A 23,320-nucleotide genomic window follows, 5' to 3' on the forward strand; every position below is an offset into this window, starting at 1 on the left:
ATTAAACGTTTTATGTATTAACTTGTATTAAATGCCATGTACAATTATTAAATTATGCATTACCATGAGCGGGTTCGATTCAGCTTCCGCTTTACATTTATTTATAGTCTAGATATCTCATATGGCACTAGATACGGTCTTAGGGAATTTTAAAATAATGTTTAAAAAAAAAATTTAACCAAATTTCTTAAGGCATAACATGCCCAAGAAGGCGGACTGTTACACTATAAGTCAAAGAAGGTCGAAGAAGACAACGTTATGCTAGTTGCAAATACCAAATCCTGTCATTGTTCTTCTCGTGGTCGCTATTGGTCATTGTCGCTGTTACTTCTCGTTGTTGCTATTGCTTATCATTGGTAACTTCTTTAAAGTACAAAGAGTCGTTGGGATAAAATAGAATAGAGAACAAATTTTAGCTTGCGAGACATTTGAAGTTTGGTTAAATTTTAAGAAGTGACGAGACAAATAAAAAAAGTGCGTTAAAAGATGAATTTTAGTAGTTTTTTTCTCAAAATTTGGCTCGACGGGAATTTAAGTCCAGCTTTGAAGATGGCCTAAGGGGAGAAGGAAATGAGATGTGAGAAAAGGGGAGGAAAGGAAAGCAGCTGCCATCTTTAATTATTTAATAAATAAGAGTATAAAAAAGTGGGATACGAATTTAATAAAATTCCTATGATTTGAAAGAACCTTAATTGTACCCATAAAAAGCAAAAACATAAGGGCACGATCTTATTTTTATTAAGATAGGGGTAGCAGCAGAAAATAAAATTGAGAAAACAATAGTTGCGTAAATAAAAGAATTAGCTCCTGTTAGTTATGCTTTATTTTGCGCACAACTGACGCGGGCAAATCGTCTCTGATTCATCCCTCCCACTCTCCCTCATGGCGACGGCGGCGGTTGCCGAGTCCCGGAAGCTCCCTCGGCCTGGCCGAGGCGGCGTCGTGTCCCACGGACTCAGCGACGAAGAAGCCCGCGTTCGAGCCATAGCCGAGATTGTCAACAACATGGTCGACCTCTCCCACCGTGGCGAGAACGTCGACCTAAACGCCCTGAAGTCCGCCGCCTGCCGGAAGTACGGCCTCTCCCGGGCCCCCAAGCTCGTCGAGATGATCGCCGCCCTCCCCGATTCCGAGCGCGAGTCTCTGCTCCCCAAGCTCCGAGCCAAGCCCGTCCGCACAGCCTCGGGCATCGCTGTCGTGGCCGTGATGTCGAAGCCCCACCGTTGCCCCCACATCGCCACCACTGGCAACATATGTGTGTACTGCCCCGGTGGCCCTGATTCGGATTTTGAGTACAGTACGCAGTCTTACACTGGATACGAGCCCACCAGCATGCGCGCAATTCGTGCTAGGTATTGCAAAACACTGGGACTTTGATTTTGTAACTAACATCATCAATAATGTCCTTTTCTTTAAACAATTGATCAAAGATATCTAAACTGTTTTTTGGGGGATATAACTTAATCTTCAATCTTACCATGGCATCACCCATTCTTCTACTTTTAACAAACTTAAGTTCCATGTATTCTGTTTTCAACTTGTTCTGCTTGAAGTCTCTGAATTATAAGGTGTTTCTCTATAATTTAAACTTAACATTTATGTCTTCTTTTGTGGTATCTACTAAGACAATATCGTCTATAAATTACATATGCTCATGCACCTCTTGTAGTTGATACTGTATTTGTTACTGATTATTGTCAATTGGTTTCAGATATAACCCATATGTTCAAGCTAGAAGCAGGATAGATCAGCTCAAACGATTGGGCCATAGTGTGGATAAGGTCTGGCATCTTCCATATTTTAAGATTGTTAACTATGGTTGCAAAGAATGAAAAAAATTCCATAGATACCCTAGTTCACTTATTATAATGACCATCCATTTTGCAGGTTGAATTCATCTTGATGGGAGGAACGTTTATGTCACTGCCATCAGATTACCGCGATTACTTTATAAGAAATCTTCATGATGCTTTATCAGGACATACTTCTGCTAATGTTGAGGAGGCAGTTTCCTACTCCGAGCATGGTGCTATAAAGTGTATCGGGATGACTATTGAAACGTGAGCTACTATTTCAATTTATTATCTCAGAATTCTAAATTAGTTATCTTGTCACTGTCAGATATTTTTGCTAGCATAGTCATGTACAAGGTTTCATACAAGTATGCATAAGCTTGAAATTTAATTTGTATTTCACTTCAATTTTAGGAGGCCAGATTATTGCCTTGGACCTCATTTACGGCAGATGCTTTCTTATGGCTGTACACGGCTGGAGATTGGAGTCCAGAGCACTTATGAGGATGTGGCCCGTGACACCAATAGAGGCCACACAGTAGCTGCTGTGGCTGATTGCTTTTGCTTGGCCAAGGATGCTGGCTTTAAGGTTCTCTGCTGTCCTATCCTATAAATTTTGGTCCTCCATATGGAATCTCAATTTTGTAAATTTAGTTCCTGATAAAGAATTCCAACTGTAAATTTTGCTAAACACTTTTTCTTCTTCATAAAGAATCATAGCATAAATTCCCTCTTCTGACTTTTGACCTCATTAAACAGCAGGTTCTAATTTAAATCATGATTAACAGAAGGAATAATTTTGAATTCTTGGATAGCATTTTCAGATTGGCACGCTCTATGTTTGTTTACTTAGAATCATATATTGGAAACTTGAAACAATTTTGTTTGTCTGCCTAGTTGTTGCTATACAATGTCATTGTGATGTTGGTCTTCATGTTGTTTTTGCAACTATTGGTGCCTTTCTGTTGTGCATTTTTAGTACAAGTCCAGTGTCCTTTTTCCTCCATGTTCCCAACTTTAATGCTTTTCTTACAGGTTGTTGCTCATATGATGCCTGATCTTCCAAATGTCGGGGTTGAAAGGGACTTAGAAAGTTTCAAGGAATTCTTTGAAAGTCCTTCATTTAGGGCTGATGGGCTTAAAATTTATCCCACACTTGTTATTCGTGGGACTGGTCTCTATGAGCTTTGGAAAACTGGCAGGTACAATATTAAATTAGTTTTGTTTTCTAGGTGTTGGCGGTTTCTTGTTTCTTTGTTGGGGCTATTCAAACAGTGATCTCTATAGCATGAAGAACATGGAGTAGGAAAACAAATAAAGACCATAGCTGGGAGGCTTAACGGACAAAGAAAATGGGATCTCAACTCGTTGACTTACCAATCAAACAGTGCAGGGCCGCTGACATCTGGCAACTGCATCAGATCTACTTGGTTGCCTAAAATAAACTTTCATCTTTTCGGATTTCTTTTGAAGCAATCCAGTTCTTTATAACTGGTTTATATATATATATATATATATTATATAAGTGTGTGTGCATAAAACTATCCCCTCAAAATATACACTATTACCCAGGCCAAACATTCATTCTAAATCTCCTTTTCAGGTATAGAAATTACCCACCTGAGCAGCTTGTGGACATTGTAGCAAGGATCCTAGCCATGGTTCCCCCCTGGACACGTGTATATAGAGTTCAACGTGATATACCTATGCCTCTAGTTACCTCTGGAGTGGAGAAAGGAAATCTTCGGGAGCTAGCTTTAGCTCGGATGGATGACCTGGGCTTGAAATGCCGAGATGTTAGAACACGTGAAGCTGGAATCCAGGTAAATAATCATAGGTGTTTTATTACGAATATACATCTGCTAAAAACTTCAATAAATTGAAATTTTGGCTAATTATGTGTTTTTTTAGGATATTCACCACAAAATAAAGCCAGAGGAAGTAGAGCTTGTTCGGCGTGATTATACTGCAAATGAGGGCTGGGAAACTTTTCTTTCATATGAAGATACACGCCAGGTACTGGGAATGTTCCCCACCCCCCGCTGCAAAGAAAAAAAAAAAATTGTTAACACTCCCACTTGCATGCGTGTGCAAACCCTGAAGTGTTTTCGCCACTGCTTGCTTTTGGTTCATGCTAAGTGGTATAATAGCATGGTCAAAGTTAGACTTAAAGTTAGCATGTCTATTGTCTTTTCTGCTCCTAACTGGATGGCCATCTGTCACGAAATGACCAGTCATTCCCGCATTTATTTCCGTTGCATTTTTTAAATTCCAGCATTATTGTTCGGTAGTAGCTGGTAGGTTAAAATGCTGCCATTTTGGATGATTAGGCGTTAGCTGAATTAAGGTGGCGATCGGCTGGGTAGGAAGAAGACAAAAAGGAATATAGTTTGTTAGAAGTTGTACCAGGTGCGGGCCCACCTCTGACAGGGGAATATCCCCCCAAACGGCCTATATTTCTGTACCCCTCCATCGGGAGGAAATCATCAATGAGAATTATCAGAATCTGTTTCCTTCCTATTTCTCTCTCACTCTCTAACCTCTCTTCTCTACTCTCTACTCTCTATTCTCTACTCTTACTCAACCACTAACCCTTCACGGAATTCTTACCGGAGAAAGGATCAATTCCTTCCTCAAGAGCGGGGTTGTGACACCATCACATTAAATTCATTTCCTTTTCTGTCTCCATTTTTTCTCTCTCTTGGGTTGGGCCATGGGGGTTTGATATTGAGTCATAATTTGACTCTATGGTGTGGAATCATGTTACCATGCACTTTTTAGGATTCGTTTTTGTCATGTCCTTGATTGTTTGTCAGTAGTTGAAGAATCATGTTGTTTTGGCCTAGATCCGTCCTGTACTGTCAACCAATCTCCAAGGGTTATAAAAATAGCCATTTATTTCTCCAGCTGTTACTTGCTGTTTACGGCCATTGAAATTTAGGAACAAGTTTGATAGATGCCAAATCTTAATTTTATCAAGTGAAGTCAGCCGCATGGTTTCTAGCTTGCAATGATCTCTATCCATGACAAGTGTCTTTGTTAAGGTCAGTCCGTTCATGTCATGCCTGAGTTTTCTATTAAATTTTTCTAGTCTTCCTCTACCTCTTTTAAGATGAGTGGAAAGATAGAACTCATGTAGCCAACCCACCTAATAGGTTTAATGCTTAGGATTGTTGTTGATCTTCCTCTTACTACTTTTGCTACAAACTTTTTCTATTCCATCCACACTCGTCACACTTGCATTTGTCAATCTTCTTCTAATGTGTTTAAACCATCTTGGTAGCAATGGTAAAGTTCCTTTGTAACCAGAAGGTCAAGGGTTCAAGCTGGGAAACAATCTCTCTGTGCAAAAGGCAGGGGGAGCCTTGTGCAACAGGGACACCCTTTTACATTATGCTAACCTTATCATGGATATTGGATAATCTTGCTGTTTTTATATGATTGCACATTTACTATAATATTCTAACTCATTTACACTTATATTTTGAACATATCAGTGCCTAACTACCTAATATTCTTGGGCATACAATAAAGTTGGTCTTATTGCTATCCAATAAAACTCTTGTCACTTTAAATAGATTTTATAATCACATAAATACTGAAAAGCACTTCTCTGCATTAGCTATTTTGTCTTGATTGTGTGAGTAACATTCTCAATAATATTTTTTGGCTTTTTGAACAATTGATCCGTTATATTTGAACAAATACAACTCTATCCCAAGTCTTGCAAAGTGGGGAGTTTTGTGCACTAGGGATGCACTTTTTTTACATGTTCATATGCTTTATTCTTGACATTCTCAACTTAATGCCTTTGAATTTTAAGGTACCCCTCTATTACTCAAGCTTATTGTAAATGCTTTTTTGTGTCATCCATTAAGACAATGTCCTTTATGAATTAGATACACTAAGGACCCCTCTTATTAGACATGCTTACTGAGTTCATTCATTATTAAAGAGCTAAAAGTTCAGTGCAAATCCTTGATAATTAAATTATAATTGTAAAAAGTCTTAGTATCCCTCTATAAGTTCTAACACGCATTTGTGCTCTATGATACTTGTCTTTAATAACTTGTATATACATAATTCAAACTCCTTTTTACTTTGAAATCCTACACTGGTTTATTGGGACTCATTGATAGGCTTTTTTTGTAAGTTTATAAATACCATTGTTAATCCTTTTAACTGACAAGCATCTTTCTTTCACTCTTACATGCAATAATTTTCTTTTTCCTTCATTATCTATTATCTTGCATTTTACCGAAGTTAATACTAGCCTGTCTACATGTCAAATGTGCTGCATCTTTGCCTTCATTGGTGATTAGTATATTCTTAGTTCATTGCTACTGTCTGCTATGGCGATATCATCCTCTTAGGAATAGTTTCTAGGAGAAGTATGCATAATATTTGAGCTCTGACAGACATTTCTTCTTGTCCTTGTTAGCATTTTGAAAATGAGCAAGGGACCATGCATTGTTTTGATTTTGATTGCTCATTTACATATCTTTAATGGTAAGCAACAAAGGCTTCCTATAATCTAATCCACAGTTCTCTTCTTTGGATGCAGGACATTCTTGTTGGGCTACTGCGCTTAAGAAAATGTGGCCGGAATGTAACCTGCCCTGAACTTGTTGGCAAGTGTTCAATTGTTCGTGAACTCCATGTCTATGGCACTGCAGTTCCAGTTCATGGGCGGGATGCAGATAAGCTGCAACACCAGGTGCCTTTCTCCTCCATATCTGTTCAACATGAAAATTGTAGTAGTTGCCCCTACCGCAATCCTTAAGTTCCTCAAGTTCTTGCAAGACCGTCTGATCCTGTTGCGGCTTCTTAGAGCCAGGAACTCTCCATTGTGCTAAATTGCTTCTCTCATTTTTCTTTCTTGCTCCTTGTCGCAGGGATATGGCACACTTCTGATGGAGGAAGCTGAGCGGATTGCTCGCCGGGAGCATAGGTCAAGGAAGATGGCTGTTATTTCAGGTGTAGGAACCCGCCATTACTATAGGAAGTTGGGATATGAGCTCGAAGGTCCGTACATGGTAAAATACCTGGTGTAGCAGAAGACTTGCCAAGACGAATTTTGTAATGCATGTTGTGCAGTTTTGTGCTTGTGTTGACACATGCAAGATTAGTTATAATTTGAGTTAGTTTGTTGCCATAAACCTTGTTTATGGTTCGTTTTTGATAAAAACTATATATTACGTAGCTCAAAGAAAAGCAAATATTTGTTCTTGACTTGAGGAGTAGGGAGTTCAGCAGTAGTCTAGGCTTGTGAATTAGAATTTGGTGGACCAATTTAAATTTGATACTATTACTAGATGTGTGTTGGACGACACCTCTGAGACGATACAATTGTTGCACAAGGTTCCTTTAAATGCCTAGCCCATGGCAGCTTTCAACTTCCGCACTGTTGCCTCATAAGAATGATCTTTTTAGTTAGGTTTGGTCAGGGAAAAAAGAAAAATCAACAGAGCTTCTTATAAATACGAAGAGAGCGTTGTATATAGCTATAAGAATCATCATATATAATAAGTCAGATGATAAAAGAACGAGCGATATGTCGGTGTTGTTTGGTGAGTCGTGAGTTCAATTTCTCCCTTATGCAAATGTCAAAGGCTCAATTTGTAATTTATCTTCCTTACGTAATCGAACACGAGTATAAGGGACGTCGAAGGATAATTATTTAAAAAATTATAATATATAAATAAATATGCTTAATAAGTAAAAGAGACATTAATATAAATAAATTATACACTAATAAATATAAAAAGATTATAAAGAGCAGCATTAAATGACAGTAGTAAGCAGGGATTGACAGTTTTAAACAACTCACATTTGTGATTCAAATCATTGTTTTTCACCTCATAGTCCTCTTATCCTATAAATTTATATATTATATTTTTCCTTTTCCGTATTCTTTCTACAAAAATCTTAGCTCTAGATGCGGTCACGGAAGCTGCATAAGTAGACGTTGTCCGCGCGCATGAACAGAAACATATCTTGAAAATTCCACACAACTGGCCGGCCGATCTTTCACCCGTCTTCCCCGTCTGCTTCTCTATCGAGCTCCGACCAATGCTTAAATCAGCCCTAGCTCCTGTTTTCTCCGCCATTTCCGCCAAGTCCAGGCCTCCAAGGCTATCTCACACCATCTCCGAAGCGCTGCCGCAAAACCCACCAACCGTTCGACGAAATGCCTCAGCCCAGACCACGCCTTCAACCCCGCCGCACAAGCTGCCCCCCACTTCCGCCTACGTCCACTTGCCCTTCTGCCGAAAGCGCTGCCACTACTGCGACTTCCCCATCGTCGCTCTCGGCTCATCTTCAACCTCAAGCCAGGCCGATGACGACCCGCGAATCATCAACTACATTCAACTCATTTGCAGAGAGATCAAGGCCACACAACAATTTGAGGTTGGCCACAACCCACCTCTTGAAACAGTCTTCTTTGGTGGCGGCACGCCTTCGCTGGTGCCACCGAGACTTGTTGCGTCAGTCCTTGAGGCATTGAATTCAAAATTCGGGTTGGGTTTGGATACTGAGATATCCATGGAAATGGATCCCGGGACTTTTGATTCTCTAAGAATGAAGGAGATAATGGAGTTGGGTGTAAATAGGGTGTCTCTTGGCGTTCAGGCCTTCCAGGATAATTTGCTCAAGGCCTGTGGGAGAGCTCACGGTGTCACTGAGGTTCATGATGCCATCGACATTGTAGGGTCGTGTGGGGTTGAGAATTGGAGTATGGATCTCATATCTTCTCTCCCTCACCAAACGCCAGGAATGTGGGAAGAGAGCTTGCAGCTCACCATTGAAGCTCGGCCTACCCATGTATCGGTCTATGATTTGCAAGTGGAACAAGGCACCAAATTTGGAACTCTGTAAGTGAAACTGGTAGTTGAGAAACTATTTTGCGCCTTCAAGCACCAGGTTAGCAGCAAATCTTGGTGTTCCAAAGTAATGATTTGTTGTCACGCGCCAATGGAAGAGTAAACCCACAAAATGACATTAATGTATTTAGGGATTTATCTTTATATCTTTACTGTTAGCATACGACAATAAATCATTGGTTTGAAACACCGAAATTTACTGCTGACGTGGTGCATCAAAGCATAAAATAATTGTTCTCAGTTATAATATTTCTGTAGAAACAGTTGTTTTATGCTTTTGGAACTGAGATACGAATGTCGGCAGGTACACACCAGGGGAGTTCCCTCTGCCTTCGGAGACTCAGTCTGCAGAGTTCTATAGAATGGCTTCAAGAATGCTTTCAAATGCAGGTTATGGCCACTATGAAATCAGCAGTTATTGCAAGAGTGGTTTTGAGTGCAAGCACAATCTTACATACTGGAAGAACAGGCCATTCTATGGCTTTGGCCTTGGTTCTGCCAGTTACCTTGGTGGAGTAAGGTTTTCAAGGCCAAGGAAGCTGAAAGAATACATTGGTTATGTGCAGAATTTGGAGGAGGGCTTAGTTCAGAGCCATGAATGTAGATGTGTTGATGCCGAGGACATGGCCATGGATGTTGTGATGCTGTCTCTTAGAACTGCCAGGGGCTTGGACTTAAAGCCCTTTAAGGAGATATATGGTAGCTCCCTTGTGCACCCTCTTTGCAAGGCTTACTGGGCTTATGTGAAAAGTGGACATGTGATTTGCTTGGATCAGGATGGAAGAACCATATCAACCGAGCAACTCCACTCCCTGCTATCCGATGAGCATGAAACAGAAGAGATTGTTTCGTTTATCAGGCTCAGCGATCCAGATGGTTTCCTTCTATCCAATGAACTAATATCCTTGGCTTTCAGAGTCATATCTCCGTGAATACACGATCCCGGACGAACCTTGCCAAGGCATCACTAGAAGAGCTCAAGCGCAATCTACCAAATGTTCAAATGCAACCAAGGCATTTGGATTTAGATAGAGGGATGAACCTACTGGAGTTCCAGTGATCAGGCTATTTTTCATGCAAGATGACTTCTGGAGCAATCAAATCGGTTTGATTTCACACGTGAAATATGTTAATGCTACGTCCAAAAAGGTGCATGCATCCATGTATTCGACAGCTAGACTTGGCACTAATCAAAACCCCTGTTTATTGTCTCTACTGAAGGACTAGGCCAGGAAAAAGGGAGATTGCAAGAAGAACAAATAATCAATTTCTAGACCGCACCAATGGTAAATGATCAATGGCAAACAGGAAAAAAGAACACAAAAAATAAGCTTTTACGCTCCTTTGATGTTCTCATTATACACCAAAAATCGTTACATTGAGATGATGGCAGTCACACACCATGTAAAACAGGTGACCAAGGATCGAAAAAATCTGTGGATCAGGGGCTTCAACACAATGTTACATATAAAAAATTTACAGGGAAAACAAATTCAAATTGGCATAATAAGATCTTTGCAATCCAAGTTTCTGCAATTGCCCCCCATCTTTATCCTTATCGACATTGGACGAGCTTCACCTACGAAGAAGATTGGGTTGTCATCAAATTCATTTGTAACCTTAAACTGCTCATGTTAACTGGAGTTGTTCAGGCAGCATATCATTTTACCTACTAAGAGGGCTTTGACTTTCGGGCAAGTTGTGAAATACGCCTCAGCTCTTGTGTTCCTTTTCTCATTTCTCTGACCACATCAACAAGCACAAATTAATTTGAAGCAAAAATTTAAAAAGATGTAGCAATTATAACGGTTAGAATGGCACCTCTGGTACAAAAAAACAATAAGGTAGAAGATTGGGAGCAACATCAGCGTCAATATTGAAATAGCCAAGTAGAAGATGCTCGTATGCTTCTGCAGCGATTAGCCAATTCACAGCAAGTGTTAATTGGAATGACAGCATAAGTTATAAATATTGTAAGAAATGATCAAGAGAATCCAGTACTGTTGATACAACATCAAGAACATAGAATAGCCATAATATTCGTAGTGCAAGAACGTATCTAATTCCTTATTTGACAAGAAATAATTTTCAACAGTTTGATTTTATTCATTGGATCAAGATGTTACCTTCAAGGCTGTACTTAACTGGCCAAGGCAATTTGCAATGTTTTTGTGATGTAGTAAAAAATGAATTCAAGCTATAATACCAAGAATTATCAGAGCAAAGTGTTACCCGGCCTCCTCTGGAAAATGGTTTCGGTCCTCCTGAGCAAGTGTGAGCATCACAAAATTGCCGCAAAAACAATTCTACAAATACAATTGTTGAAAACTTATAGTAAGTAACCAGCGAAATGAAAACAATGTTTTAGGACTGGCTACGAAATAATAGAATAGTACCATGAAGACGGTTCGCTGAGGGACTCTGATTAACAGGAAAACAATTATCAGCAACACTCTGCACAGAAAACCCCAGTTGTAAATTAACATGGAATAAACATTGCAAATCAAGTGACTTGATAGTCAAAAACAACCTCACATAAATGGTGGTTCTTTGCAGTAGCTGCAGGATTGCATCTGGTCTTACGAAACTTTGAAGTTGAATCAATCACATGGTCGCAATGCAAAGCCCCACACATATCTGCTAAGCACTTGCTATGACTCTGAAATAAAAAAGAAATATCACAGGAAATTTGACAATTAACATTACCAAATTCTACATCCTTTGGGCCTGTTTGGTTTTGTAGTGCTTTTAAGCACGGCACTTTTTATTAAAAATTGAGAGAGAGAGAGAGAGAGAGAGAGAGATTGGATAAGAACAACTTTCCTTTTACTTTTAACGCACAAGCGAAACTTCTAAGTAGTAGTTTAAGCTGCTATAAACCAAAAGCAAGGGACCCCTACTTTAAATTAGAAGTGCAATACCTTATAATGGGGCTTATTATTTTTTTTTTAAAAAAAAGACAATCTTGTTGCTTACCTTAAACATATTTACATGTAATACAAAAAGTCATTTATGTAATAAACATCTTGTCAAACAATTTTTTGTAACTTTGTTTAGTTCTGTAACAAGCAATTTGACTTTATAATTCTATAATATTACTTTAAATATTATAAATAATTTAGTATAAAATAATTGTTTAAAATGCTTATTTAATATAGGGTAAATTTCACTCAGATCTATTGTAGTTTGGGCCATTTGTAAGGAGACCTCCGATGGTTTAAAAATATTTTTGATGGTCCTTGTGGTTTTCTTTTCTACTCAAATCCCCGTGTCTAGTCAACAGGCCAAATTGGTTGTCTTTGATATTGGATTTGAATTACGAAAAACTAAAGTAACTCATCAGGGGTCTTTGTGATAATGGTCAAAAACCACAAAGGGTATGCGTGGAGTTTAAAATAAATAGGCAATGGAGGTTTTGAGTAATTGGGATTATTGTTGTTTCTTTGGTTTGGGTTCTGCATTAGAGGGTCTAGCTGAAATTTACACTTTAATATATTATTATAATTTTTAGTCATTTTGCATATCTACAATACAGTAATAGTAACTAAGCACTTACTATTTACTTCTAACATTAATAAGCACAGTACCATATTCAATTACCAAACACTACTTTTGTCAGTGTTGCTATCATAGCACAACACAACATAGTAGCCAAAGCATAGCATGGCACAACGAAACCAAACAAGCCTTTTTTTACGATCAAGGGAGGACTGTTTTTGCATGTAACCTTACCCTTGCTTTCCAATGAGACAACTTCACAACTCAAACTCTCGTGACCTTCCAATCACAAAAAAACAACTTTATTGTCGCTATCAAAGCACACCCTCATCTTAAGAAAGATAACCCAAAAAACAAAATCATAAAAAAAAAAAAAATGCTATCAACCAATGGCTAGATTCATATCATTACTGTTTAAGCAAGAAAGAAAAAACCTTTTCCATATTCTCCTCAAAGCTTGTACTTATGTTTACCATTAATGTTCTCAAATGGCAACAGGCAACCTAGGTTAGAGATGGAAAGCTCTATTTTATAAGTTTTAGTTATTGCATGTTTATATACAATAACATCACCACCTACAACAACAACAAAAATTTCAAGCTTCACTCCCATTAGGTTGGGTATATAGAACAAAATCTTGAGTAAAATAAATAGGTAATTCTGAATCTTGCTTAGATTTGTAATATCATAATAATTTAAGCAGCTGATAGACTGTGGCCAAGCTAATTCAACTGGATAATGATGCCAAGACCAAAACTACTCTGAGTTGCAATGCTTGACTAACAAGACAAGTGGCAACAAGTTTAAGTAACAGGTAACGAGATATATAAGCTATGCTTGAAATTCATTCTGAAATGAGTTGGGTACAAAATCAGATAAACTCCATGAAGTACCAAAAGTTTGAAGTTGATAATAAAAGACAAAGAATAACAACATTATATTCTCAATTAAAAAAAAAAAAAGGTACCCACATCCGCTGCAGTGAGCAACATGAGTAAATGTGAAATAAAAAGGTGGTTTAACGTTTTTATAACATGAAAATTTTGACAAAACTGCATCTTGTATATAAACAGTAGTATGTATGATTGAGAAAGTCAAGGAAATGAGGTCATACAACATTTAGGAGGTCATAGTGTCTGTTGTCAAAATGTTGATCAAGAAATTTCTCTGCTCGAAAGAGTTTCTTACAGTATCCACAGCGAAATTCATTTACATCCAAATGAATCTTGTGCTGCTCCTGATCCCTAAATATATCATTAGAAGGATGAAGTCTACAATTTGTTGGAATCTGATAATTCTCTTGTTCCACAAATGGCATCAGATACTGCAAAGTACATAAACGCATATTCATTGTATTCGTAAGATAATAAAAATAAAACAAAGTCTATGTTTCCAATCAAAAAAACATATTTTCTAAGTTACCTGCTCAATAATTTTCCATGCTGCTCTACTTCTTTCTCTGGAACAATGTACTTCATGATCGTGCTGTTCTTCTTGCTTCAGTGTTCTACAGATGAATTAAAACCTAGATCAGTTGCTCCTAGTGTTGAAGGCTTCCACTCTTTCCATATCCTTCAAGCATCTCCTTGGCTGAAGGAGTACTGAAGAACCTTGAACCAAACTTTACAGAAAAATTAGATGTTAGCTCAATCTAATGTCACAAAATTTACCTTTTAGCTGCATGCCCTCCTGCGTCCTGCAGCCCAAATGGAAGTGTTAGACAAATAGAAACTGATGCTACGATCCATACTGTAAATGTACATAAAATGAAAAAGGCATCCACAAGCATTTAAACAAATGCCGGGACATGAAAGGTTACGGAATCTGGTGGGAAAAAGGTGGGTTGAGTCAATAAGGCAAAATGGAGTGGTTGAAAACTGAATAGTATAATGACGGTGGAGTGAGTGATCAAATCAGAAATCCCATTTAAGCACACCACATCTGACCCTGTATCGCTAAGTTGCTCCCAATGGATGTGGCCCAGAAACCAGAAAAATATTGATCCGCGCAATCGGCAGAGTTAGCATTACAATTCGCTTGGTTTTCAAGAAACTGAAATGAAAGGTGGGGGAGGATGGAGCGGGAAATTAGCATTGTTTTAGGACTCAAGTTTGTCATTTTTACTCAACAAATACGATAAATTTTCCCCGTTCGCATTCGTACTTCAACCAACAAGATCACAAAATCATAAGTTACAACATTCAAGAATCTACTCCCTTATTCAGTTTCCTAGTCGGCCAAACAGTGAAATAACCCAATAATTTCAAGATTATACGGAAAGCCGAATTCAAAAAAAATACGAAAATCGCTTCGCAATTCCGTTGGGAGACCCTTGGAGATGCAAATTTTTATGAACTAAATTCCAATTATGTTCAGTTTAAGCCCTAATTAGATGGACGAATAAAAAGACCCAAAACCCTTTTTCCATTTTCCTGTTCGATACAGTTGTAGGGTCAGTTTTCACGGCTCACCACTCACAACATCAAGAAATAGATAGATACAAATACATTCTACACTCGGGGAAAGAAACACCTGATTTTTCCGTGAAGAAGTTGAGCAAACTTCAATTGTGGCTTGCAGAAGAAGTGATACAAACAGAAACACGCACGCCATCGCTCTCTTCCTCCCCATCTCTCTCTCTCTGTTGATCGATCGATCGATTCCAGGGTTTACGTGAGTCGTGAGTTGGGAACCTGCATCTCTCTTACGCTTTATAGAAAATTCTACCTAACATCTAAACATTTACGAAATAAAATTCGTGAAAATAATTAAATATATTTCTCGAATGTAGATAAAATTATTGATAAAATTATAAATTTAAAAAAAATCATTTAAACAGTTTTAAATATTTAAAAATCAAATATAAAGAGAGTTTTAAGTATAATTTTTTATTTGTAACTTTAACGCCAATCTTATTTATTTATAAAAAAAAATTGTTTATGAAAATTTAGGTGGTTAAAATTGATTTAGTCAAGTTACTGTAAAGTTAACATAAAATTATTAGAGAATAGTTGTACTTTCTCAATTTTAAATAAATAATTATTTTTTTATCTTAGATTATCAATTAAGTTAATGGTTAATCCCTTATAGTTTTTTACAAATATTAGTGCAAAAGTTTTAAAACTAATTAATGTGTTTACTATTTAAGTATAGTTAAACGAAATAATCTTTTAAAGAAAACTAATCTATAGTTTTAAATTTAGTGTTAATCGATTTTTAAGTTTAACTAAACACTTTTGAAATGGAGAATTATTGAATCAGGTATATGCACTCAAGAGAGATGATTTAAAAAAATAAAGAAATAAATACTCTTCTCCATTTTATTTAAATTTGAAATTTTGTTTTATTTTATTTTACTTTTGATTTAATTTTATAGAAGTTGAATGAGAATGAGACATACAATTTTCAAAATATATATTTTCATAAACAATATTTTTAATAAAAAAATTGCAAATATTAAGTAAATAAATTAATATATATATGCAAAATAAGTTAACTCAAAACGCATTTATTAAACAATATATATATATATATATTTTGTAAAATTTTAAAGATGACAACACCAATTATAAATTCAATTTTTATTGTTCTAACTAAAAACAAATTATAGATTTCACCTCATTGTACATATACATATATATACACTTAATATCTGAAATTATTTATCTCAAGTCTAAATTTAACTGACATCATAATCTAAATAGTATATATATACACATGTTAGAAGAGTGACATACAAATAAATTGAAATTGTCGAACCTAAATAATATATATATATATATACATACTAGAGGAGTTACATACATGCAAATAAACAGAGATCATCAAACTTAAATAGTATATTTATATACATGTTAGAGGAGTGACACATGCAAATAAAAAATTCCAAACAAAAACTATCTTCAAAAGGCAGCAATTTTTAGTGTTTGAAAGTCAATATTTGTTTTTGTGTAGTCGAACTTTAAGCACAAAAATAGGCAGGAGACCTGCTTGGTAGTCCAGGAAAGGAAACATCAACCATCTCCTAAAGTTCCACTTCCAGATGCACAAAATCAACCAATACAAATTTCATTATCAAGCCAAGCCCTTAGAATGCCCAATACACAAATCAACACACATGCTTACAGAGAGAGAGAGAGAGAAACAGAGAAGCATTCACCTACAAGAAGTCTTTATTTAAACACACACACCCAGGCATTTCCCTACTACTACAAGTCTTGATTCAAACTTATTACTCAAAACCAGCTATAAGAACTGCAACAAGAAGGCAACAACAGCAAAGGCATTGGTTTAAGACAACCAGGCGTCGCTGCAGAAACATGAAGCCACATTTATGAATTCCACCTGGCCGGTCCATTCCTCTCCTGCCTTCAGACGGATAGGCTTCTCAACGGCTGCAGCGTCGACGCAAACCATCTGCTTGTACTCCCTGGCCCCAAGATCCGCCATGGCTTTTGATTTATTCTCCCATGGATTCCAAACCGCTATTCGTTTTAACAACCAAATAAACAAGGTTAGGATAACAAAACCAGAATGACTGAATCATGTAATCTCATCCCTTGTTCAAATCCTCTTTATTTCTTAACGTAAACTTCAGCAAATATAATTGGCATAGTTTCAACATAAAAATTACTGTATTTTTCTTGATAAGCAGATGCCGGGTTTTGACAGATCTGCAACTTTAGTGAATTTAATCTAAAACTCTTTGGTCACGAGGTAAGTTTTCCCGGCTCTTTTCCACAGCGAAGTAGTGAGGCTATGCTGAATTCATTTTTATAGATTGTTGTTGGCACAATTTCATTGAAGTTACTTTAAAAATTTCAACTGTCCATAATTCTCAAGCTACTTGTCTTCTTAGGCTTATTATATAATGCCAGCACAGTATCAGATGTTTCCATTATCTATTTATTCTTTTGTATGACAGGTGAAAAAATGTGAACGGCTTCTTACCAACATCATCCAGCCCGGCCTTCCTTATCACACATGTTCGTTTTTTTCCATGATCAAGGACTGCAACAGTACTTGGAGATTTAAGATAAACTCGGTCCACCTGCGCAAATGGAGAACGGGGGAAAAAAAGAAAGAGAACAACTATAAGATAAAGCCTGTAGACGAACGTGTTACTTAATTGCTTTGATTGTTATAACTTCCAAACCAAATAGTTCAGTATTGCAGGATCAGGATGAAAATCAAAAGTAATTAAAGAAAAGGAGAGAAAGAAGTTCCAGTTTCTGCTATGATTGTATTGCTTCTGCTCCATTTATGTCTTCTCTAATACAACTCCGAAATATCACACCAGAAATAACAAGTTCGAAGATTTACCTCAGATTCAAAAGTTATGGCATCTCCTTGCTCTGTAAAACGTTCTTTTTGGCGAAGGTTGTCTAGATAGTCAAGTATTTCCATCCCTTCTATCCTCACTTCACTGCAGACACAGTTCGTGCTCAAATTACAAAAGGCAGCAAAGACGAGAATATTTGTCTCTATTTTGCCTTGTCAGAAATATTTCATTACTCAAGAAGAAATTCAACTCCGCCCCACTCAAAAAGCTTTTGCCTAATTCCGTGGAATTACAGTATTGGTTATTCTTTATCCCGCAGTTAACAGGAATCATAGTAATATAGTTTGTTTTTATTCCTCCAAGAAATCAGTATGCCATATACCTGGTACTGAAGGGCGACTGGGAGAAATGAATTGGGTGACCTCCCTATATGCTTGTAATTTTGTTAAATGTCAAGAGATGCATCTTCAAACTGCTTATGTTAATCAATTTAAAGCTAAACTTTCTAGACAAGGTCTCATGTCTGTACTTTCTAATTGGCAAACATGTAAACAAGAAGTTTTCTTTCTAATCTGAAAAAATGTACATGCTAGAAGGACAAAGTTCAAGGAACTACCACATACCTTATGTCAGAGACAGACAAATATGAATGATATGCGAATGCAAAACTAAAGGGCTTGCCAATAGTGTTTTTAACTCGCGAAGTCAAGTTCAGTTTTCCATCTGCTGAAAGTGCAACCCTAAGACGAAGCTCATAACTGGAAAATAAGAAAAACTCAATCAGCAACAAACATCATGCTCACAAAATAATATCAGCATACAAAAGGAAGATGGAAGCTATGCTATCAGATATCTATCAAACATGCTGATCATGTTGATGAACTGTGCTCCCAGACGCATGCAATGTTCTATCTTCAAACTATGGCTTTGAAACACAAAATCAGTTTGGATAAGCACAAAAACATTTGAGCCAATTCAAAATTTTTAATCTTTTGCACGGACATTTTAACGAATTAATCTAAATCCTTTCCGATAATTTCAGAAGCTCTTCCAGTCCTTTATCATTTATGGAACTTAATTTTTTTTCCCTTTCTTCTTAGACCCTCTTTTCCATCTACAATAGATAACCTTATATCAAAGCATGCAGCTAATTACAGTGAGGCACCAATGTCAATACAGTATGATCAAAGTGTCCACAGTAGGAATTTCATATAAAAACCAATAGAGCATAATGGTGTGCCCCTAAAGATAACTGGAACCTCAAGTTTATAGATTTGATTCTATTAACTCATGCACTGATTCTATAGAAAACTGGGAATCCTTCATTGTCCATGGACATACCTATGTGGCCAGCACTTAAGATCTTCTTTAGATGGTTGAAGTAGCAAGTCAACAAATGATTGACCAAGAGAATCCTTTGGGTGCAGAGGTGGAGGATTCTCATCAATACTCCAAATTTTGTTCCTTGCAAATCCATGTTGTTCAAGTGAACCACAGTTTCCAAACTGCACCATCATCAACAATAAATGGAAACAAAAAGTAAGATACTAAACATTGGCACTTGATTATAGCTACAAAGGAATGATTCCAAACTGCACCCCCATCAACAATAAATGGAAACAAAAACTAAGATACTAAACATTGGCACTTGATTATAGCTACAAAGGAATGATTCAAGAGACCTGAGGGAAGCATATGACAATCCCTCCCCGAGCTGGTTTAGGAGGCTTAAACTTCACCTAAAATACATCAAAAAAATCAAATTCAATAATTCTTCATCATGGAATGGAAGAAAGCAATACCAGCATATAAAAAAGACCAAAATGCTAGAGATCCTTTATTTTAGTTACCTCAATAGTACTTTATTCTTAGTTTATTTTTATTGTTTCATTGAATTCAAGTTGTAAAAGGAAAACAGGGGCAGTCAAATAAGTGAAATAACTGCATTTGGAAAAAAGCTAACAGGCAAGATAAATTATATCTTTGAATCATGCACAAAGAAATGAACTAACATTGAGAAGGAATATGGAACATCAGCTGTTCAAGGTTTAGATTTGTGAAATGTACAGTAAATATATAATGGATTACTTTGCTTCCTAAGTGGAGTCCTACTTTCATTTTGTGGACGATTGGAGAGTTAACACTTGAAGTTATTCTTACTATATCATGTAGATTCTGTCCAACTTGTAGCTTTATCATTCTAGGAGGGAGTTAACCAGTCAAGTGGCTTGAAAAATACAAACATTATAGCTGCTATAGAATCAGAAGCCGTGTAAATAAGAGTTGTCTTGTCTAAGCTTCAAGACATCATCTTCTGCAGGACTCCTCAAACTTGACAACAAAAACATTCTATCTGAACTTTTATTTATTTATATATTTCAAGTTCTTTACGAATTAATAAAGTTGTATTTGCTAAATGGCAACTTGAACATTGGATCCAAGAACAGCATAAGGCTCCTAGTGCTGGTAACAATCCCAATTTAAATTTAACAGAAGTACCACGCTAGGCCTTTTCCATGGTAGGAACAAATTGTCAAAATTATGGGTGAGCATTCGGTTGAACCAAACTGAACTGCAAAAACCAAACAGATCAAATTGCACCTAATAACCGAAACGAACCAACCAAAGTTTCCTACTAACCAAACAGACTGAAGAAAACTTCAATTCGGTAACTGAACAGACCGAACTTTTAAAATGTGCATATTTTTGTTGTTTAGCTTGATCAAGCTAAATTAAAATCTGTTTAGTCAATAACAATTCAAAATATCAACAATTCTAAGCCAAAAAGAAAATACCAAACAGATTATATTAGAACATTTTGTTTGGTAAAAACGACAGTGTTTTGACAATTTTGGTTAGTTCAGTTCTTTTGTCAAACTTACTGAACTGAACCAAACTAACCGAAAAAAAATAACTGAACCGAACTGTTCTACAAAACTAACCAAATCGAACAGACAATTTCTGCTGGTTCGGTTTGATTAGTTCATTTTAACAGAATTTTTGCTCACCCCAAGTCAAACCTATCTCTGGTGGTGAGTGAAGTTCCCCAGCAGCATGACTTTGCATTTGATGCCAGGAGTAAGCTCTGATGGATGGATGAAGCATGTATCACCAGTCACATATTTCCTGATGTGCTTGTAGACACAACCACCTCTACAAGAGACTTTTATTTTTCCTTTTTTCATTTAGAACTGGAAGGGCATTGTTTACAACTTTAAAATGGGATATATAACTCAAAACTCATTGCAGATTACTTGCAAACAGCACGTAATACTCAAAATGAAGTTCCTTCTATTATAGTTATATCAAGATTCTAGTTGAATTCTAGTTGCCATTAAAATGGTAGAATTTTACAGCATCTTTTCTTTTTTGGTAAGTAAATGCCATCCATTTTTAGACCACTTTAATGAATGCAAGTCCACAACCATTTCTAGACCCAAATTTTGTAAAAATCTTACCAAAAGATGTTTTGAATCTTTAAGTCCAGTGTAAGTGCTAACACTTTCAATTTATCCGACAACCATCATTATTTTAGCTCCATATCACTTTTAAAATTATCCAGAGACAGATTTTGGACTATAAATCTCTTAAAACACAACCAAACTTATGGAACACTACACTTATTGAAATGATTTAGAAAATTTTACCTTGCTACTAGTGAAGAGAAGTTCTTCACCTCGACCATTCTGCCAAGAAGTGATTTGGCCTCCTTGTAAGCTAACCTAGATCATAGAAAACAATAAGTACTTAGTATGTCCCAGCACAGCACAATAAAAATAATATAATCATCAATTTTAACTGAGTTCTGCCACTAAAGGACCAAAACTATGGAAGGAAATTTCTTAATTTTGTTGCTCATTGGACTCGATCTATAAAAGGAACAATGAAAAGGATCTCACCCGCACTGAAGACCCTTGTTGGTTTCGAAGTACAACTTGATCGATCCCATTAGAGCCTTTGATCACTTCCATTGCGGCCTTGTGATCCCAAACAGCAGCAGAATGTTGCATCTCTAGAAAAACTATAACAAGCGCAAGACGTTGATTTGTTTTCCCTACTCTCCTTACCCTTCTGAACTCGCAAAGAATTTCTAATAGACTTCTCCAACACAAAAAAACAACGCCACCGACAAATGAGAGGCAGACAGGGACAATTGATCATTTGAATCATCACTCTTAGCACCTTTCTTGTGACAAATTTGTCATCACGTGAATCAAATTCCGTCATCCACCCAGAAATTTAGCTTTCCCAATCCAGAATAGCCCCTGGATTCATAAAAACTCCAACTTAAGGACTCATTCAAGGGGCAACTAATGTCCAAGAAATTGATATTCCCTAAAACCACGTACAGGAACCTCCAAAATGCAACATTTGACAACCAGAGAAATGCCAACTCCAATTTGAAATTTGCTACCGCATGATTTTCATATATACATGATAACAAAAAGGCAATCGTGTGTGGTAAGAAATAAAGACTAGAAATGGCAACTTCAATTTACAAATTACTTCAATAAGTAAAACTTCACTTTCCCATCAATAGAGGACAGCGCAATTCCGAATTTTGAATGCAAAATCCTAAAGCTGAAATATAAAACCCCCTTTCTAGTCACCATTAAGCCTAAATTCCACAAAATATTGGCAAAACCCCACTTGGTGAATCAATATATAGAACAGCTAGAGGCTTCTGAATTCAAGAAGACATGAATACAAACGGTTCTTGAAACAGATTCACTGCATCAAACGTTTCAAATCCAGACAATGCGCTATCAAAAGAACAACTGTACCACGAAAGAAGAAATTAAACAAGCACAGAGAGATGGTAACGAGCCTTGAACTAGATGCTATGCATGGCCGTCAGTTGAAGTCTGAAGCAACAGGGTATGAAGAATTGATGGCAAACAATTAAAGAATGGTTCATTGTTATCTTGAGAATACGTGAAGTACATGGAGCCATACAAACGGTCGTTTTTTGAGAGGGCAGTTTGGGATCGAAACAAGCCTTGAATCCCATGAACACAAAGGGATTTTTTGTTTTTGTAGTGGAAGGGCAATGAATGACTCCAAAGCTCTGACGTTACTTCGTGTTGATATGGAATAGATTTCCACATCCAGAGATTCGTTCTTCATAAGCAACGATTCCACAGTCGAAAGCACAAACGCAACTGATCTGTGGGAATTAATGTATACCCTTACAAAACTTATTTCGAAATGTTACTTTCGTTGTACTGATAAGTGAAAATGGAACAATGAAAGCCAACGGCGGGATGCAGCTCGAATCCAAGCTGTGAGGAGCCAAAAAAGCCATCTGAAAATAACGCGGAACATATATGAACAAGAAGATTACTATCCTCTTAATCCCTTGCCCCAAATTTGGATGAGTTGCAGTCGTTTTCATTTGTTAAATTATTGTTATTTACGTACGTATTTTGCAAAAAGTCATCTTAATACATGTGTTTATATAGTTTTTTAAATTATATATGATTTTTTTATCCTAACACTTCCTATGCTAATTAAATTAACTTTTAGTTATGTTGAATTAAATTCTATTAAGAATAAAAATAAAATGATATTTCTCTCACTTCATAATCCATTAGATATCTTTCTCTTCTCGTTGTCCAAATATAAAAAAAAATTATTATTTTAATTGTTATATAATCATTGTCATAAAATAATATTTTTAGAACTAATTTATCACTACAAATTATAAAGATATTTTGGGTAATTTTTAAGTTATTGAGCAATACGGTGACAATAACAACTAATAGTGGTGACGTGACATTAAATAGTAATAATTATGATAGATTAATAATTTTCTAATTAATTTTAATAGTGTATATATTGTTATTACGGAGTAACAATAGTCA

General features: G+C 36.6%; 4 protein-coding genes across 4 annotated transcripts; 2 read left to right on the forward strand and 2 right to left on the reverse strand.

The window, feature by feature from the left end:
- Positions 1-808: 808 nt before the first annotated feature.
- On the forward strand, positions 809-7,132 carry LOC127796041 (elongator complex protein 3). Its single transcript, XM_052328088.1, has 9 exons — positions 809-1,352; positions 1,712-1,781; positions 1,888-2,060; positions 2,208-2,382; positions 2,829-2,995; positions 3,397-3,616; positions 3,705-3,809; positions 6,358-6,510; positions 6,689-7,132. The coding sequence occupies exons 1-9, from the start codon at positions 883-885 to the stop codon at positions 6,845-6,847; spliced, it is 1,692 nt and encodes a 563-aa protein (XP_052184048.1). The 5' UTR covers positions 809-882; the 3' UTR covers positions 6,848-7,132.
- Positions 7,133-7,645: 513 nt separating this feature from the next.
- Positions 7,646-10,020, forward strand: LOC127795282 (uncharacterized). The gene is made up of 2 exons (XM_052326872.1): positions 7,646-8,668; positions 8,982-10,020. Exons 1-2 carry the CDS (start codon positions 7,866-7,868, stop codon positions 9,607-9,609), a joined length of 1,431 nt encoding a protein of 476 aa, XP_052182832.1. The 5' UTR covers positions 7,646-7,865; the 3' UTR covers positions 9,610-10,020.
- Positions 9,991-14,896, reverse strand: LOC127795283 (uncharacterized). The gene is made up of 10 exons (XM_052326873.1): positions 14,708-14,896; positions 13,846-13,871; positions 13,598-13,682; positions 13,290-13,499; positions 11,208-11,336; positions 11,074-11,131; positions 10,910-10,983; positions 10,499-10,587; positions 10,347-10,419; positions 9,991-10,256 (listed from the first exon to the last, which is right to left on the reverse strand). Exons 1-9 carry the CDS (start codon positions 14,804-14,806, stop codon positions 10,350-10,352), a joined length of 840 nt encoding a protein of 279 aa, XP_052182833.1. The 5' UTR covers positions 14,807-14,896; the 3' UTR covers positions 9,991-10,256; positions 10,347-10,349.
- Positions 14,897-16,184: 1,288 nt separating this feature from the next.
- LOC127794122 (putative glucose-6-phosphate 1-epimerase) lies at positions 16,185-22,767 on the reverse strand. The gene is made up of 8 exons (XM_052325027.1): positions 21,356-22,767; positions 21,104-21,178; positions 19,139-19,195; positions 18,798-18,961; positions 18,080-18,214; positions 17,498-17,600; positions 17,126-17,225; positions 16,185-16,659 (listed from the first exon to the last, which is right to left on the reverse strand). The coding sequence occupies exons 1-8, from the start codon at positions 21,464-21,466 to the stop codon at positions 16,466-16,468; spliced, it is 939 nt and encodes a 312-aa protein (XP_052180987.1). The 5' UTR covers positions 21,467-22,767; the 3' UTR covers positions 16,185-16,465.
- Between the last annotated feature and the right edge of the window lie 553 nt (positions 22,768-23,320).

The sequence above is a fragment of the Diospyros lotus genome, chromosome 2 (genome assembly GCF_014633365.1).
Source record: "Diospyros lotus cultivar Yz01 chromosome 2, ASM1463336v1, whole genome shotgun sequence".
NCBI classification, from domain to species: Eukaryota; Viridiplantae; Streptophyta; class Magnoliopsida; order Ericales; family Ebenaceae; genus Diospyros; species Diospyros lotus.

Excerpts from the sequence above, each read along its gene's own strand:
- LOC127795283 (XM_052326873.1), bottom strand. The coding sequence starts at position 14,806 with ATGGGGAGGAAGAGAGCGATGGCGTGCGTGTTTCTGTTTGTATCACTT. Across the intron at positions 13,872-14,707 it reads CTTCTTCACGGAAAAATCAG|GACGCAGGAGGGCATGCAGC; the intron begins GTGTTTCTTTCC and ends TTTGGGCTGCAG. Across the intron at positions 10,588-10,909 it reads CATTTTCCAGAGGAGGCCGG|AAGCATACGAGCATCTTCTA; the intron begins GTAACACTTTGC and ends TAATCGCTGCAG.
- LOC127795282 (XM_052326872.1), top strand. The coding sequence starts at position 7,866 with ATGCTTAAATCAGCCCTAGCTCCTGTTTTCTCCGCCATTTCCGCCAAG. Across the intron at positions 8,669-8,981 it reads GGCACCAAATTTGGAACTCT|GTACACACCAGGGGAGTTCC; the intron begins GTAAGTGAAACT and ends GAATGTCGGCAG.
- LOC127796041 (XM_052328088.1), top strand. The coding sequence starts at position 883 with ATGGCGACGGCGGCGGTTGCCGAGTCCCGGAAGCTCCCTCGGCCTGGC. Across the intron at positions 1,353-1,711 it reads ATGCGCGCAATTCGTGCTAG|ATATAACCCATATGTTCAAG; the intron begins GTATTGCAAAAC and ends AATTGGTTTCAG. Across the intron at positions 6,511-6,688 it reads CAGATAAGCTGCAACACCAG|GGATATGGCACACTTCTGAT; the intron begins GTGCCTTTCTCC and ends TCCTTGTCGCAG.
- LOC127794122 (XM_052325027.1), bottom strand. The coding sequence starts at position 21,466 with ATGCAACATTCTGCTGCTGTTTGGGATCACAAGGCCGCAATGGAAGTG. Across the intron at positions 19,196-21,103 it reads TTCTCTTCACTAGTAGCAAG|GTGAAGTTTAAGCCTCCTAA; the intron begins GTAAAATTTTCT and ends GATGTATTTTAG. Across the intron at positions 18,962-19,138 it reads TTGTCATATGCTTCCCTCAG|TTTGGAAACTGTGGTTCACT; the intron begins GTCTCTTGAATC and ends ATGATGGTGCAG.